The sequence below is a fragment of the Pollicipes pollicipes genome, unplaced genomic scaffold, assembly GCF_011947565.3.
Source record: "Pollicipes pollicipes isolate AB1234 unplaced genomic scaffold, Ppol_2.1 Scaffold_7261;HRSCAF=8764_pilon_pilon_pilon, whole genome shotgun sequence".
NCBI lineage: Eukaryota > Metazoa > Arthropoda > Thecostraca > Pollicipedomorpha > Pollicipedidae > Pollicipes > Pollicipes pollicipes.
In genome coordinates this window covers 9295884-9314556 of record NW_023597054.1, presented here as the reverse complement: position 1 = coordinate 9314556, position 18673 = coordinate 9295884, and the positions used below count along the sequence as shown (strand labels likewise).

At 48.9% G+C, this 18673-nt stretch overlaps 1 protein-coding gene across 1 annotated transcript; it reads left to right on the top strand.

Annotated features, from left to right (window-relative positions):
• The first annotated feature begins 476 nt into the window (after positions 1 to 476).
• LOC119112907 (uncharacterized) lies at positions 477 to 6482 on the top strand. Its single transcript, XM_037237213.1, has 7 exons — positions 477 to 1270; positions 1601 to 1734; positions 2161 to 2376; positions 3613 to 3845; positions 4058 to 4267; positions 4687 to 4877; positions 5877 to 6482. Exons 1-7 carry the CDS (start codon positions 729 to 731, stop codon positions 6007 to 6009), a joined length of 1659 nt encoding a protein of 552 aa, XP_037093108.1. The 5' UTR covers positions 477 to 728; the 3' UTR covers positions 6010 to 6482.
• The last annotated feature ends 12191 nt before the right edge of the window (positions 6483 to 18673 follow it).

Genomic DNA, 18673 nt, shown 5'->3' with positions numbered 1-18673 from the left:
TAAGAACGTGGTATTAGGAGCATAAGCAAAAAGGATAGAATAAAATAATAGACCATAGCCCTATGAAACATTGTCGTTGCTGTTGCATTAGCCAGGATGGTAGTATATACGTTTGATTTATCGTTTGTGCAGTGCAGTTTTAGGTGAATGTGTCTTTAATTTCCGGAAATGCTATTGCTACATCAACGCATTATTCTTTCATGGACCATGCACCGTGCATGGCACGTCTTCCGATAGCTTGAATTGTCTCATGAGGTTCAATTCCAGTATTTCTATTCAATGAGAGGTTTGCCTTTTTACTGCTTCAGTTACTGTTTCAATGTTGCTATGGTTGTTTGCAAGGATGGTTGGTATAGATTGCCGCGAGGGTATTCCGCAGCGGAGGTAACGACGTCCTTTGTCCACGTTCGACAAAAATATGAACATTTCGTATAATATCCCTTAAAATCCTTGGAAGAAAGTGGAGGCATGGACAGGTCAATAACGTGGGTACGGCCAGATCCCTGCAGAGACGTCATATAAGTACGCTGTCGATTGCTGCATTGTGAGGTCGGTGTTAATCGTACTAATCAGTATTATTAAGAACTATTTGAATCCTGTCGCAGACGACCGAATCAACGAATTGGCTCGAGTGAGGATTTGAACGACACCGAACCGTACGTGTGAATGTCCGTGGGGTTCAAACGAGATCCGTCAGTGCCTGCTTGGTAATTAAGTGGCTGAAAATCATGGCGGCAACCGCATCACACATGCAAGTCGAAGTAGGCGGCCCCTTCAAGCCGGTGTGGACTGCTTCCCGACAGTTGCGTGAGGGGCGTGACGCTCCCGGTCGTCGTACGGTTCGGAGCATAGTATCCAAGCCCACCATGCATGGTGGCTATATTGATCCGGGCTATAGTGAATTGAAAAGCGTCTTGGTTCGAACGCATGCCGTGATGTTTCGCACCACGGCTGGACAGAACTATGAGAAAGCAGTGGAAGTTGTTGATGATGAGCACCGACCGCGAATGAAAAGCTTTCCTGGAGACTGGTTTCCAGACGCGTCCCAGGTATACGCGTGCATGCGGGACAATGTGGACGCACGAAAAGTCAACCATTTCTTTGACATCCTGGAAAGAATGCCGTTTCTTTTCAAGGCACTGGACAGGATCAAGCTCAGCTGGTTGAAAAACAATTATCCGTTACCGCAACGGATAATGCGAGCACTGGACCGAGACGACTTCGAACTGATCAGCGCTAACTTTACCTCTCCCATCGCGGATGTTAACAGGTTGGTCAGACTCCGAGGCATTAAAACATCCAGCGTACTCGTGGACGTTTTATTTTCCAAAGTCTGATGCGTCGACGTTCTACATTTGTTTGCACCCTTTTTGGGATAAGAACAACTAAGGTCGCAGCATTGGCATTCGGCCTTGCAACATTTGGACAGCCTGGTTGTCTGAGTGGTACCTGTGACGAAACTGACGAACGTGGACCGTTACGCGGAACAGTTGATGTGCATTGATAACCGTCGCATTTGTGTATTTCTCCACGCAGCCTCGTGCAATCACCGGGGATGTAGCAAAGGCGCTAACTTGGAGCCGCGCTCTTATCTGGACAGGTACCCCGGAGCCATGTGGGTTATGAAGTACGGGGACCAGAATTCAGACGAGTACATGCAGCTGTCACGCAGTCGGGACCGGAGGGAAAGCGGACGACATTACAGCAGATGTTTGAGCCGCCCACTCTTTGAAAGTAAAGTCCGGAAAGAACGCATGACTTCCGTGGACATTAAGCATCTATAAGGAAACGTTTAGAAACACGTATTTGATTGTCGTCTTGCTGACTGAGTTATTGTGCGTGTCATTATTTTGATCCATTTGAAAGTATACTATAGTGACGACGAAGGAGCTAAAGACACCGCACCATGTCAGATAACTTTTACTTGGGGTGTTGGCATATGCAAATCATGAAATGGGCAATGGTCTCTTACCTACAGTCTGATCCGATGTCATGAATGAAAACTCTCTGGTGGTTTAAATGCAGTTAGTGCTAGTGTGCACAAGCCTTTACCTTCACTGACGCGCTTGGTTCTCACGAACCTTTCGACACCTAACTGGCGCTCCTGCTTTAGGGCGGGTGTTAACGTCCACGGACGGCTCGCGTCGCCCCCGTCCGCAGGGGGAGTACTGGCCCAGGCGCAGGAGCCGTGGGCCATCTCCAAGAGCGTCATCCCGCACCGCCGCGAGTGGAACCAGCTGGTGCGCCGCTACATGGACGACTGCGCGGCCGGTGGGGGGCGCCAGTGGCAGCGCCGCTCCACCGGCCTGGCCCGCTCGTCCGAGCTCGGACGAGCCCTGTTCAGGCCGCGTCGCCAGTCGACCGCCACCTCCGCAGGTGGGGCGGGCTCGCCGGTGGCGCGCCCACCGGTCGGTGGTCTCGCCGGAACCACTTCAACACTCCGGGATGCCCGCCAGCTCCGCGGTCCACACGCTCGTTGTCTTGAGAACGCTCGGAACAGTTGGGCGACACGCTGTTCTGTAGTTTCTGTGATAATTCAGGTCCTGTCACTGAAATCCTCCGTCCATTGTAGGCACACGCCACAACCCTCAACCTTAAAGGCATGCTTAAAGGCAGGATTATCTATACACATGGTGCTTCTGCAATCCTTCCTTCGTCATACCAAGCGCCAGCTTTCCAACATTCTCCTGGTTTGATGAAATCTGATGAGAAGCATGTGAACATTAGTTTATGCCAACAGCTTTCTGGCTCCCCAGCGGACCTTACACCTACTTGTTGGCTGCAAATTCGATGCTCTTGAACGCCAAACTCTGACATATGACCTGTCGGCCGATTTACCCAATCCAAGGCGCCGAGACCCCGGGTTGACCACCGCCCAGCCCGATTTTGATGAGCTGATCCTGAGCGTGGGTAGGAGTAACAGGCAGTAATCCCCGAGCCGGGGTGGAATGGCATGAACAAATATCCAACCCCCTGCCAACAGTCCACCAAATGTTGTCCCACTGTCCACCCCCAAGATGACCCTGGCTAGTCATCAAAGAAAACATTAGATGATGATGGCCGCTACACTGCATTCCGTTTGGTAAAGACGGCGTTGTACCGCGGCCTGTTGTACCGCGGTCTTTTGACGATGCAGCCCGGCGACGTAGGATGTCTGATCATACGTAGATGACGATGTCACTGCACCCCGCAGGCGGCATGTGACACAGTGCCCTTTATGAGTGCAGGCGGCATGTGAGTCCGCATACCGACATGCGATCCTGCACCCCGGCAGGCGTCTCGGTGTCTTTAACAGTGACACTCTACCGCGGTAGGTGATCCTATTCTCCGGCAGGTGGCGTCGTACCCCTGCACGTCGTCCTGTACCCCGGCGGATGACTTTCTTTACTGGCACGCGGCCCGTACCACGGCAAAGTGATCTTGTACCCCGGCAGGTGACCATGTACGTCATCAGGGGACTCTGCATCTAGGAAACCCTTCACCAAAGGTAACATCTTACCTTTGCTGGTGACCATGTGCCCCGGCAAGGCGCGCTGCATACCGGCAAGTGACCCTTACCTTGAGAGGTGGTTCCGTGAATCCGTACTCCGTTCCTTCACTGACCACCGGTAGGTGGCAGTGACGTCACCTCGGAGGCCGAGCGACCACGGGTGGAGCGGCCGGTCGTCTGGCTGATGGAGACGCTGCACCCGCCGTGGCAGACGGTCGAGGAGTCGGAACTGGGCGAACGGCGTATCTCCGATCTGCACACCAGCTCGGCCGAGGACGCCAAACTCATCATGAAACGCTGCCGCCAGATCAAGCAGACGACGCTCAACCAGATGAACGAGCAGTACATCGCCAAGGTATGTGGTGCAGGGAGGCGTGCTGGGCCGGGTCGCTGCCGGAATGTTTGTCCTGTCGGCCTCTCATCTAATGGTCTGACTAGTCAGAGACGCCCGCACGTCCGCCCGCCCGCTTTGGCCTGTGCTCGCCTAATAGTCTGCCGTCCCACCTGGCGTAAATTGGATGACCGCTGGAGCAGCCGGAGCAGAACGGGCTAACCACTGCCGAGCAGATTCACAAGCTGGAGGACAACCGAGCGAAGCGGTACCGGCGTAAAGTGGAGTACCTGGTGCCGCCGTACCGCACGGCCGGCGCCGACATGCCGGCCATCCGGCGGCGCGTGCAGCGGCGCAGCCAGCAGGAGGACGTGGTGGTGCGCAACGCCGCATGGTTCAACCGGCTGGAGCAGATGGCCTCGCTTATCGGAGCCGCGGAGCAGCCGGTGGGTGAAACGCGGAGCCAGGACACAGTCGGTGGGTGTTGTGTACAGCGGGAACACAGTAGGCGGCGGGTGTTACGTGCAGCCGGGACACAGCTGGTGGGTGTCGCGTGCAGCCAGGACACAGCCGGTGGGTGTTACGTGGAGCCGGGACGCAGTCGGTGGGTGTTACGTGGAGCCGGGACGCAGTCGGTGCGTGTGGCGTGTAGCCGGGGCACAGTCGGTGGGTGTTGTTTGGAGCCGGGACGCAGTCGGTGGGTGTTGTGTGAAGACGGGACACAGTCCGTGAATGTTACGTGGAGCAGGGACGCAGTTCGCACTTAAAATGTACCTTGGCGTGCGGCCTGACTACCGCCTGACTCGTACAGCCCGAAGCCGTCCCGCGGCCTACGCCTCACACGGAGGGGCGTGGGCTGCTGCAGCGCTGCCACCAACTGTTGGAGAGGCTGCAGCCGTTCAGTAGGCTGGAGGGCGCGCAGACGACCTACGGCAAAGAGAAGCTCTGTCTGGTGCTGATGTCCGTGCCGATCTACGAGGCGCTGCAGGACAGTCTCCAGATGGCCGTCCTCTTCGTCCATGTGCATTTCCTTGGCGGCAGCGAGAACGTCTTCAAGTAAGCGTTTGCCGCGTGAAATATCTGATGCTAACAAGGCGCCGCGGCTCAGTCAGAGGCAGCAGTCCTGTGTGGAGACAGTGTGAGTGTGCGAAATGTGATTCCGTTGAGGTCAAAGACCACACAATGTTCTAGAAGCTGGTCAATAGAATCGCTAAGCCATTCCTGGAAACATTGTGAGCTGAAATCTTCGGTAGATAATTTTATGATATATCCAAATTATTTTCCGATACTTTCGTTTCATCAATATTTCCTGTAACTTCGCGGTTTTTTATATAAAAGCTGATAACACCGAAAAGCCGGAAGCTTGAGGCCATTCTTGCTTACATTACTCTCCTGGAGCCGAGCCGACAGAAATTATTCCTGGATGGTCCAGCGTTAGCAGGGGTGTAAGCCGCCTCAATATTTGCGCTGCACTACTCCACATTCGAGTCTGAATGAAATCGCATGCTGTTCTTCAGAAAGCGAATCAAGTTTAATGAACACACAGCCAGGTAGGGCTTGCAAATGTTTTTAGAGAAGAGAAAATCCGGTGAAATATACCAATCTACGTCAGTTTGCTTCTCTGGTGTAGGCTTGGGTGGCATGACCAGCCGATATCCCGGCTGTGAACCTCAGGGTTAGCGAATGAGATAAGCTTCACAAAGAGGGAGTTTCCATCACGTTCATACTCAATGTTACGGTCAGGTGTGTCAGTGGAATGGGTGTTTGCGCGCATGGCAATTGCAGGTCGTAGGAATGCGATTCCCCTCACCCCTGTCTCATTGAGATTTTACGCTGTTACTGCGGTGGTGCATGGAAGGGATTGTTGCCCCCCAAGAGTGTTTGGGCTCACTTTCCAAGAAGTAGCTAGGCTGTTGGCTCCCCGGTGGCGCCTGGCGGCGCTTTCCGGCGCGCCTGGTGCTCTTCTGCCGCATGTTTCGAGACACAATGCAACAGATTGCATCGCATGCCGCGTGCACCAAGTGCAATGCAAAATAAGCCCGTCACCTATTTCAGGCGATGGCTCAAGGCGAGAAATATCAATGATGCAACGGAAGGCAGCCCACTGATCAGCACGTTACGGAGCGCGGATCTTGACTCGCCTTCTGAACAGGACGAATTCGATTCTGAGCATGATCTGAGTTCATGAGAGCTCCAGTGAGTCGGCATATCGCGTCATAGCACTGGTTCGTCGTAATGTTCAGCTCTCATTGCACTATGATGCTTTATCGGGGAGGGCGGTATTCCGAGGTCGTGGATGAATGAATTGTCGTTGGGGTATTGCACGTGGAGGTGGATCATCCCAGCCTCCAGCGAGCCAGAAAGCGGCCAGCGCCGCAGCATGGAAAGAGCGGAGCAACGGGTGGACACAGATGTGAGGGAGCCAATGGTGACATGCTAGCCAACCGTGTGACCTGTTCTCACTTCGCGAATTGAAACGCAAGACCATTTTATCCTTATGGAAGACCGGAGCAAAGGGCGAGTGCGAACGCCAAGGAGCCGCTCGCAGAACGCGATACAAGTGCGCAGGCCGTTTTTCTTACTAGACTGTGTCACTATGCCACGATGCCATCACGAACGATTATGTGGTCTTGTCTCGCTCTGTACGATGAAAACGAAATAAACTCGATGGAAATAATTAAGTTCATAACATGCCAAACAGTCGTTGGTGAAATACTGCAGGTCTTTGCATTATATGTTACGGCTCCTTATCTGTATAAGTTGGAATACATCCCACACAAAGCACGATCATACCAGGAAACGGCAGAACAAAACGGCGCTCGCCGCTTCACCGTATATTGCCAGCCGTGCGCGCGCCATAAAATGAATACTGAGCGTTGAAATCAGCTGGTATGGTAGTAAGAAGGGGGAACATAACCCCACTGAACATAACACACCCTGAACATCGTATCTCCAATCTTTTCTTGACATGCCCTCAATGCGCATACACTGGCGATGCGATTGCAATGCAGATCCATTGCGCGACAGTGCCTTATCCCAAGCGATGGCAGCATAGGCATATTAACACGCGCTCGGAGGGGGGTCAAATTGACCCCTCCCGAAGCTTTTTCCAGAATGCTTTCCAAACAGCGTGGCGGGCTGTAGAAAACTGAATAGCGGATCGTTTGGTGAACAAAATTTAGATGTACCTGGAAAGGTCGTTAACCTAAGGCAGGTCAAAGCCATGCCATGGTTTCAGCGAAGCCAATTTCTAGGGAATCGTTCAATCTGATCCAACAACAGAGTGTTAGGCAAAGCCATACATCTCTGAAATGCTTTCTCAGACAACAAAACAACTGAATGAGCAAATCGCACTGGTGTAAGGTCAGGTATGAAGGTCATACCAAGGTCAAAACCAACCTGTTTTATTCCTCCAGGGCTTGCTGTATGGGATGGTTCCCAGTGTTCATTTCGAATTAATTGATAGCAGGAACCGCATTATGCATCTTCCATGGACTTCTTAGAGGTCAGAATAGGTCATTGACTTAACATGACCCAGGTCAACATTTGGCTTTTAGGAGCGCACTGCCTAGCGTAATCTTTGTCGCTTATTCAAATACAAACTCAAAGCAGTCTTGTATGAATTTGGTCACCATGACCTTCTTAAGGTCAGACAAAGTCACTTATATCAAATGAGCATGTGGCCTTTTGCTTAGAATCAGTTACCTATGTTCTGGGAGCATTTTGGAGACCAACCAGGAGTTTAACCTTGTTTGACTTTATTGGATCCGAAGGTCATAACCTAGGAATCTCAAAATTTGACCTATGTGAGTTCACGTACGGGTCAACATACCCTGTGAATTTAGTGTCTCTAGCTCGACGTTAGTCCTCGACGAGATTTCAGGGGGTCAACTTGACTCCCCCCCCCACCCCACCCGAGCGAAGGGTATCCAGCCGACCACTCGGGCGCGTGTTAATATACATCTGCCTTACGGGATTATTTTAAAAGTAATGGAAAGCTCTCAACTCACTGCATCAGGCAGGTGGTATCTGAACAATTGGGAATCTGGTCTTTTACAGGTCAAACCAGGTCAAATTGGTCACATTTACGCTTAAAAGACACATGCTGGGCATCTCAAGAACTAAGCGCACTACGGGAACGAGCAATGTGGCGTTGAGTAGCTCCTGGAAACAAAAATATATCAGGTAGGCACCGGCGGAAATCGGCACTTGTGAACTGCGATAAGCCATGTTAGGCCCAAGGGATGAAAGTGGTTTTTCATTCGTTAATTTGTCCGTCAGGAACAACTGAATTCACATCAATGACGAGAACAGCATTAGAATGGCCTCCGAAAGGTTTAAGGTATGTGCCATCAATGTCTAAATCGTTATGTGATTTAAGTTCTCCAAAGAGAAAATATTGTCAATAACTTACAGTTCTTAACTTAGATTGACCTTAACCTAAGCTTGAAAAGGTCATGAGAACAACAGTAATGCACGGCAGGGTGATATAGATAAGATGATGGGTCTATATAAACACCTTCTAATGCATTTCCGGCTATAAATAAGCGTTAAATGTCTTTTTTAGTTGCCCTTCTGTGGGCAAACTAAAGTAGGCTATCAAAGGGCCGGGACGTCACTACTTAGGGCGAGCGTGCATTCGCAACGGCCTTGTATCAAAAATGTATGGGGAAAGTAATGGATGTGCACCCTCCCCCAAACCTTTTCAAAAATGGTTAGAAAACGGCTTGAACTAACTTTTTGACAGCTTTGTTTTCTTTGCATGCATCATTACACGCATACGGGTAGTTGTAGGTCCATTTGTTTCAACTCCATAAGACGTCAGTAAAGTCAATGATTGATTCGCGTGTTTTTAGCGACGAGTTCTGATTTCTTTAAAAAATGCGTCGGAAGTTCAAGAGCAGTGGACCTATCGTCTATTTGTGAATAGTCAGTGACCTTGGAAGTAAATGTAATGTCAGATGACGGGGAGCTCCATGTCAACCAAACGTTACCGCCAAATTTTGAATTTTTAGCCATCAGAATAGTTTCAGCCCATAAAATAGCGTCAGTCAAGAATTCCTGGTCCTTCAAGATCAGTCTTCAAGATCAAATTCAAGGTGAAATGATGAGAAGTTTCATATAACTCAAAGGTCACAGGCCGATTTAGGATTTTTAAGCATAGGAAGAGCCTCTAGCACCTAAAACAGCGTCCATAAAAAGACCTGACATTTCAAGATCACTCCTCAGGGTCAAATTCCTCCTCAAGCGAAGGAGAACTCTTTATCACCTAAAAGCTATCGATCGATCAAGATTTTTAAGCATCAGAGTTCGTCCATCAAAGGGGTCCGCCAAAACCACTAGCGTCCGTCAAAAGATTCATATTATTCAAGGTCATCATTTTAGGTTAAGTGACGGGAATTTCCTATCCGTTAAACGATGCCGGTCGATTTCAGATTTTTCAGCACTAGAATGGTCTTCAGCGCATAGGCTAGCGTCAGTCAAAAAGTTCTGACCTCTCAAAATTACCCTTCAAGATGCTTGGTTTTTGCGTTGAAGATAATTCAGCCGCTTGAAAATCCGAATTTGATCGGCATCTTTTGGTTGATGAGGAACTCTGCGTCATTTGACTTTAAATTTCATCTTAAAGGGTGACCGAGGGAGGTCAGGATGTTTTGAAAAACGCTATTTGGTGCGCTGAAGATATATCTGATTCATAAAATTGAGAAATCGAATGGAAACGTTTTGATGAGGTACATTCCTGATTATCTGGACTTGAATTTTGTTTTGAAGGTCACGTGATGTTGAAAAATAGACGTTAGGTTTGGTGTTTTCGTGCAGTAATTGATCATCTAACACGCGTCCATCGAAACTGGATCTCGCCGCCGAACAAAAATCATACGAGAAATCGCTAACCTCACGGAGGTGGGGCGAGGAGACCATTTGTGGTGCGACCACGGAGCCACGTTTGAATTATTCGCGGCCGATGAGTCAAAAACTTTAAGTGAGCAGGCGTAGTGGCATCGCTTGCCTGACTCGCCGTAACAAATCTCCGTCACCTGATTCGCCTGTGATGTCAGGTGCAACGAATTAAAACGAAACCGTTCGACGGCGGTAACATAAACATGTGCACTAAGCACAGCGTCGCAAAGAAATGCAGGTTGGCAACTGAACTCGGCAGTGCGTACCCAACGCGAAGAGTCACCCAAAGAAGCGAGCTGGGCGCTGCAGTTGTTTCGTGCCATTCAATAGACTGACAATGTAAAAAATCAGGAAAGGACCTGGCTGGAAAGGGAGTGACTTGACTTGTTCTCGGAGACCAGTTGCATCACGTAACCTAGTACTGACATTAAGTGACCTAACATTAACTCACCTACGAAGTGGTTAACTCGCACTTTGCATATAAGTGTCGGGTGCGATTGACACGCGACTTGGTTGCAACAAGCTGAGATCGCTTTATGTCAGTCTCATTTAACTTCGCCTAACCGCTATGTGAAGTGATTTAGAGTGTCGATTGTCAATCTGGTTGTCAGTGTTAACCAAAAGCCATATATTTTGGGTGTCTCACAATGAGTCAGGAGCTGTCTGAATCATCTCGAATGTTCTACACCCGCAGAAATTTACATGTTACAGAATGAGTTGGGATTTTCCGTATCTTAGAGCTTATTGATAAAGTCGACGAGGCTGCTTTCTGAGAGAATACGACTAAACTGTTCTTTGATCGGTTTCCACACTTTGATAAAGCCCACTTTCGAGGTATTTCGACCCCTTTACTTGGTGTGTTTTGTACTGTCTGAAACGGTGTCATTTATCGTTGTTCAAGCAAAGTCATATGATTAACATGACCGCACCCCTGGGTCGGTCGCTTACTTCTTCCACCTGTAATCCAACCGGTATGCATATTCAATGAAAACATGTATAGATGTGCATAGAACTTGTACTTCATGCATATCGCAAAACTGATTATCTAGCATCGCGTACGATGTTTGCCTGTTCCAAACATCGATGCTATCTTTTTTACCTGTAGAGGTCGCAGCTTCTGATGCCACAGAAAAGACCGATGATGTCCATGTTATCCTGCATTTTCCACATTACTAGCATTTGGAAACAAAAATCAAAGCGGTGGGGATTTTCCAGGCCATGGGGTTCATTGTAAAAATCAATGAAAAGCTGTATCGGGCTGGAAAATGACTATTTCCAAACATTTATGAGTTTATCGTTTTAACCAAGCGTCATTTCATCATACAATTAATACTATTTGGCTTAGCATTGCATATGCACCCTGGAAAGGTGTTATTGATGTTCGCTTTCGCGTGGTTACCATGTGACCTGACGTGAATCAACCCGAGTTTCAATTAAGCATTTAGCACATAATATTTCAATCTAGCGTTCAGTCTGTGATGCAAGTGGCTCAAATATGATGTTATGATAAGTTTCGATCTACTTTCAATATTTCTCTGCATTCTGCTCTTGTGACGTCGTGTGTTATATTTGAACAAGAGGAATAGCTATCTGGGATTCGGTGATCCCTAGAAGTCGCAGTTTCTGATCCCCAAGAAAAGTCGACAGGTGTCCTCGTTATCTTTTATTTTGATATTTTTCCAGCCTTTAGAAAACAGAAGGGGTCGGGATTTGTCAGTTCGTTGCGCAAGCGCGCAAAACCAAGCATTTTCTAACCATATTAGCAAAGTCTTTCGATTTGTTTGGGTTATTGCTATTTTTAGGACATTTTTGGAATATGTGTAATATCCTCCGCCCCGCCCCAACAGAGAAAACCGCAGTAACAGGTGTGGAGTGAGTGCGGTAAGAATGGTCAGCTATATCCCAGATTCACAAGATCTAACATAAGCACTACGTATTCCATGGAAAGAGCCGGCGGACGCCTTGCGTTTGTGTCCAGAACCCCTCAAAGGAGTTATCATTACCGGAAGCAATTTGGCCCAAGGCTGACAAACCCCAGGGTAAAATGGAAGATCTTATTTGTAATTGGACGTCACTTGCGGGATGTCATGTTCGTCATGTTCGGAACTATTATACATATTGCGTTGACCCGCCGGTATGATTGGTCACTTTTTACGTAGTCTATTTTCTCTAGCTCGCATTGGCAACTGTTCATGTAATTGACTTGATCAGAGTGTAACCCAGAAGAACTGTCTCAAGCATGAATGCAATTTATTCCTCGTTTTCTTGACAACATTTCGGAACATATCTACGTTAGCAAAATTTCAACTCACGGACGTGGACATGAAAAAAAAAGATTGGAAGCATGCTTTGTTATTTTACGGTGTGCAATGCATTTTGTTTATTTGTCTGTTATTTTATCGTCATTAGAGAAGCATTCCAATAACAGGCAAAGGCGTTTCAGTAAAATACAATAGATGCACAGCGCACAGTAGTGTGAGGATAATGAAAGAATAACCCTCAAATCTTAGTGGATATGCTACAGAGTTAAAACAAGACTGATCACTTGAACTCTAAAAAATTTCAAAACTGTTATGAAAAATATCCGCGCTGGTGTTGCTCGCTGAGAAAGTGCTCCCAACGCTTAGCAGTCTGCAGAACAGACCGTTCTGTGCTGTTTCCACACAAGCGCGAGGCACAGCGAGCAGAGTGCGAGTGCGGATCGATCGAGGCGGCACAAGCAAGGGGAAACAGATTAGCAATATTTGAGAGTCCAGTTTACCTGGGACGATGTTTCTCAGAAGGAGTAAATCGTGCTGCACTCTTTGTGCTGATGGATATGGATTTTGAAATAAAGCAGAAAGCTGTCATAAAAAAGAGAAGCTGTTTGCCCGGAGAAGGTTTGAGTAAGTAACCAAATAAGAAACTTATGCTGCACTCGATCGACCCGCACTGAGTGGGAGTTGGTCGCCCCCGTCCAGACCTAGCTGCAATATTCTAAAACCAATTACACGTTTGCAAAATACGTGGCCATCAAAGCGCTTCGGTTGAATTTTGACCAGCTGGTACCCACTTGGAAGGATCGGATAAGGAGACCGAGTGCTCAATTGCCCCTATTGACTTTGGCGGAGACATGTGCAGCAAATATCAGTTTGGTATCTGGCGTTACGCCAAGGTACCTGATTTTACACACATGTTCAAGCTCAATTCTTTTGAAATAATATTTGGTCTGGACGAGAGCACGTCTGAAGGTTATTATGAGCGTTTTACATTTTATAAGGTTTAGGGTCATCCCCACCTGACCGATTACGCTACCAGATGATCGAATTATTCCGCGGCAGCAGTCCATCAGCTGGGGAAGTAATTTTGCGAAATTGTTTACGCCATCGGCGTACCAAAGACAGCCGGAATGAGTGACACACAGAAGGTCGTAAATGAACAATAAAAAGATATGAGGGAAGCCAACAGTGATCTTTACAGGACATCTGAGGTCACCAGCTTCCAGTCGGAAGTTTTTCCGTTGGAGACAACCCTCTGACGTCTGTCAGACAGATACGAGACAAACTATTGTAACACAGATTTCCTATAGTGGTATGATTGCTTTACCTTGTGCATCAGGAGCTCATGGTTAACGTTCTGAAAAGCAGGCGAACAATCAGTGTAAATGGCATCCGTCTGGTATCCGTTCGATATGACCTCTCAAGCCGATTTCATGTAATGCTTAAGTTAGTGTCGCACGAACGCTTAGGAATAAAAACCGTGCTGATGATGGCACAACGCAGGGAAGACGCGGCGGAACAGCTCATCAAACGCAACTCGTTCTAGTTTCTTTCTGAAGAGAGAAAGCAGGGATTTCATGCTGTAATTTGCCGGCTCCTTTGGCGCATTTCTTAAAAATTGGTATGTTTGTCTGCTTCAACCTCCCGGGAAGACACCAAAACTCAGAGAGAGAGGTTGCAAATCCTGGTGAGCGGAGCAACTAACTCGTCCGCGCACTCGGTGATTATGCGGGCACTGATATCGTTAGTACCACAGACCTTGTTGGGACCGACCATATTAATCGTGGATCGCACGGCTACATCTGAGACTCGCAGCTGGCTCAGCGACTCGACTGGGTAGCACGACACATCTGGAAGATTTTGCACACGGATGTTATCAAATTTCAGGGCGAAGACGTCATTCAACGCGGCAGCGCGAGCCATGTCATCCAGCACGAGAGTGCGCTCAGAGTTATACAAGACTGGTGATATGCATGCCTTCTTCGTGACACAGTTTAAACACAACCAGCACTGCTTCGGGTTGGTCTTGAAGTCATCGGTGAGTTTATTGAAATATTGAGAATACTTGGATTTTGACACGGAATTAAAATCACGCCTTACGTCCGCAAACTCAGTGGCGGTCGCCGCACCGGGGTTTCCCCGCAGTCGTCGGAGAGCTGCCTCTTTCAACCGAAGAGCAGCTCGCACCGCGCAGTCGAACCAGGGGACAGTCGGCGCCGGAGCATCACCATGGGGGCGTGGTCGGCGATGGCCGACGCAAGCAGTGTGTAGGATGTGTCCACCGCTTGGTCGACTCCGACGGCATCCAGCAGCCCCCACGGGAACAGGGAGAGACTTCATCGCAGACCGTCAAAGTCAGCTTTCTTATAGTTGAACGCAGTGCGCCGATTGACCACAGGCCGGCTGCTTGCCTGCACATTGAGGGTGGCGATGGTCTCTTGGTGATTTGAGTTCAGAAGATCGTCTTGAACATGGACCTGTGACGATATGCGTCGGGCAGTACTAGGTCCGGAATGTTCTCACCTCTACTGGGTTGGCAGATACACTGACCCACCTGAAGTTTCAAAACCGGCTCCCCGCTAGTTTTCTTTCATCTTATTTAATTCAAGACAGGTGCCTCGCTTTTGAACGCTCGGTCCCGTACAGAATGCATACACCCGCCGCGACTCCGATCTCTGCCTGAACCGTTTCAAAGGCCTCATCGAGCGTGAGCTGTCGGTGAAGCAAGGTTTGCACTGTGTGTGAGGAGAGGGGGGCGGCGGATTTCGCTGTTAACTGGGGGAATGGGCAGTCACTGGTGATGATTACAGCCCAAACCCCCTCCAGTTGACATGTTAAACTAAGACCGCCTGTGGGTAGCTATTGCTTTTGTGATGTTGCGATGCCATCACCTTCATATGGTAGGCCAGTCTGCAACCATGTGGCAAACAATTTGAACAGGATGACACCTGGATTTAGATTTAAAAACAATTGACTGCAATATGTGGTAGCTTTTTAAAGTACAGGGTGGACCAAATAAAAGATATAAGTCGTGTTTCCCCCAACAGTGGCATGTGTGATTGTCACACAATCGTCATAATGGTGGTATTCGACTGCCCATTGAATGGCAAAACACGATCAGCGACAGTGAGAGTCAGCAGTGGTTCCACATCCGTCAAGCTCAAGATGGGGGTCAAGCTCATACGTAACCTTTTGGCTCGTTAACTTTCCGGCCATCTTCAGGAGTCATTGTGGTTTGAAAGAGCTTGGATGGCATTCAGATTGCAGCCATTATGCGTTACAATGCGAATATCTCCTTGGATTTGCTGAGGTTCGAACCGGGATCTTTTGTTTGCGAGTCGGCAGCGCTCTTCCATTGAGCCGAGCACGTACATGAAACATTGTGCACATACCGACGCATCAAACGAGTACAGAAGTCTGAACAATTTGTCCGTCGGCAACACTAATATCTGGTCTCAATCATCCGTAAACAAAAACAGGCCAGTATTGTGCTGCTTGTTTTTTACCACATCAAACGACTACTGCATTTGCTGTAATTCAAGTTGTGTTACGAATATGACTTTAGCCATGCATAGCACATGCGGGTGTTACCGATGGAAATTAAATACACCGCGTTGCCGGTGCGTAAAATTGTCCTGGACACTTGCATGCAAGACTTCATGTAATCATATGTCTGCGTCCAAGCCGTCCAGAAAAATCGGTTTCTGCATGACAAATTTCGAATTTGTGTCTGAATGAATATATATATATATATATATATATATATATATATATATATATATATATAGGAGTGAAGAGTCCTCCACAAATGAGACCAAAGGGTAAGAGCTCTCGATCAGAGTAGAGGGTCCCTGAGCATCGAGTATCTCCGTGCCTTACCTTATAAGAGCCCTGGCAACAGCACAAGGCCCTCCAAGTAAGTGGAAAGAACCCGAGACTTATATCAAGGGCCTCTGAGCAACTGCGTGTACCCTGGCGTATGGAACCCCGGAAAAAGTGTAAAGAGCCTTTCGGGAGAATGGGAAGAATCTGTGGAGGAAAACCTGATCGATCAAGAGTGCTCAGGCATGGAGGCAGATGGCGTCCCAACAGCACATTGGGCCCTACGAGAAAATGCAGATTAAGGACAGCGTGGAAAGCTCCTTAGCGATCAGAGTGTGATTGATATCCGGCAAGTGGACGTATAGGGCCAAACAACCAAGCATGCCTCTAGACAGCGTAATGAACCACAAAATTTCCCCAAAGCAAAACTTTCTCAACCAGTGAAAATTAACCTGGTTTACTTATGAATGCTTTACTTTTGCTAACAATGGTTCTTGGTCGTCTGTAGGCCCAAATGGATCCAATTTTGTTGAGTTTGTATTATAAAAAGCTGCCTTCGTCCGGCCGGTTATGGGCCCCTTCGAAGCCTATAGGTCCCTTCGGCATGGTCCATGGGGCATGATCCTGTGCCTCCCCTCCTCTCTCCTCTCTGCATCCGCCACCGGCTGGAGCAGCTGAATAGACGGGGCCCGCCAAGCATACAGGACCATCCATTCAAATAAGAAATACGACACAAGGTGTAGGGCTCCGAACGATCGGGCGCGCCCGGGCACGTTAACATATAGGGCCTCCGTCAGGAGCGTGGCGCCCTTCATCCGTATGGGAAGCACCGAAGTCCCCGTGTAAATGCCCCCAGAATGATGGAATGTGCCCGGGCAGCTTATCAGAAAGGGCCCGACAAGAGCGTAGGGTCCTCCATTGAAACAAGAAGTAGCCAAAACCCAGTGCGGAGGGCCCCCGAAAGATGGAGTACACCCGAGCAGATTATCAGGTGGCCCAGACAGGAATGTAGAGCCCTAAATTCAAACACCAAGACCCAATAAGTGGGGCCACGAACAGCCCAGTTTGGCCGAAGCGGCGAACAGATAAGGTCCTGACAAGTGCGTAAGGCCTTCCATTCAGAAAGGAGGTACCCAAGACGCGATGTAAAGGGCCCTGAATAATCGGGTGCACCAGAGCAGGTTAACAGATAGGGACCCTGAAAAAGTGGAGGGCCCTCCATTCAAAAAGGAAGTACCCAATACCCGATGCAAAGGGCCCCCCGAAAGATGGAGTGTACCCGAACAGGTTATCAGATGACTCCGATGGGAGCAGAGGGCCCTAAATTAAAACACCAAGAACTAATGCGCAGGGCCTCCCGAGCAATCCAGTGTGGCCGAGGAGGCAAACAGAGGGGGCGCCGACAAGTGCGTAGGGCCCCATTCAAATAGCATGCGCCCAATGCCCAATGCAGAGAGCCCCGAACGATCGAATGTGCCCGAGCAGGTTGTCAGATCCCCCTCCCCCCCCCCCTACAACAACGCAGCCCCCCCCCATTCAGAAACGAGGTACCAAAGACCCAGTGTGGAGGGTCCCCCGAACGACTGAGTGTGCCCAAGCAGGCTATCAGATGAGCCCCCGACAAGAGTGCAGGGTCCTAAGCAAGAGACAGGGCATTGGAAACGCCCTAGACCAATGCAGAGGGCTTTTGGGGGCATATCACAAATGTGTCGTTAGGTTAACCGATACCCACGTAAAGGGCTCCTAAGCAAACGAGAATACCCGACAGGTTGAGATATGGGACCCCGGCTGTAGCTCCCAGAGCCTTTCTGGCGAATGGAGAGAATACGTGGAAGGACCCGTGATTGACAAGAGTGCCCCGGCACGCTAACAGGAAGGACTCCAACAACGGCGTAGTACCCTCCGAACAAATGCAAAGAAATGAAAAGCAACGTGGGATACTCCTTAACCATAGTAATGATCCTGAAAGTGGGCATAAAGGTCCCCCGGAAACAACATGGGCTTCTAGACAGTGTAATAAGGCTTAAGATTTCCATTTCACAACTATTCCAATCATTGAATAATTTTTGACTTCTCATAGGCCCTTTACTTCCGCTTATAACCGTTCTTGGTCGCCAGGAAATCCAGACGTACCCAGTTTTGTTGTGTTTTGTGTTCTAAAAAAACTGCACCTGTTTGATCGGCTGTGCCCTCTCCCCCCCCCCCCCCCCCCGGAGCCAATGGGCCTCTTCGAGTACCAAAGGGGGCCATGGCCCCATGCCCTCCCTTTCTGGATCCGCCACTACAAGTGACGATTGCGTTCATTTTGTGATGAAAATTTGTGAACATTTTGTGATGAAAAGAAATTGAAGTCATGAGCGAACCCTAGTACGAAGCACTGCAGGCATTGGGGCGAGGGTCGCTGCTCGAGTTTTAACCTTTTGGATATTGTGAATGCCGCTGAGGGTAATCGAATAGTCATGGCGTCACTCGTGGAATATCCGTGCTGCCGGCAGAAAGATGTGGCAGACACAGTCAAACGCCGGTTAAGCTGAGCTATTCATATCCAGCGCTATTTGGCCAACATTCATGGATGCCGGCTGAAACAAGTTATCTGAGATGCTCAGGATTACCGTCTCATTTAAATGACTCCTACGAAGCCCGTGCCGGCTCAAGGTATCAGGGAGTGTGGTGTCAAATGCGTCGCAAGCTGCTTGCACACCAGTTATTCGTGATATCTTGAGTATTGTGATATCTTGGTTACGCAGTTCCTGCCGACGCCTGGATAGGGACCAGTCAAGTGAAAACCTACCAACATTGGCAAACCCATTAACCAACTGCACCACCGAAGAGGTCAGGGCGAAATACAATATACGCTTGGGATTTGTCATC

Bases quoted from the DNA above. Each gene is read 5' to 3' on its own strand.
- LOC119112907 (XM_037237213.1), top strand. From the start codon at position 729: ATGGCGGCAACCGCATCACACATGCAAGTCGAAGTAGGCGGCCCCTTC. The intron at 1,271-1,600 runs GTTGGTCAGACT...TTATCTGGACAG, and splicing joins CCCATCGCGGATGTTAACAG to GTACCCCGGAGCCATGTGGG. The intron at 4,268-4,686 runs GTGGGTGAAACG...GGGCTGCTGCAG, and splicing joins TCGGAGCCGCGGAGCAGCCG to CGCTGCCACCAACTGTTGGA.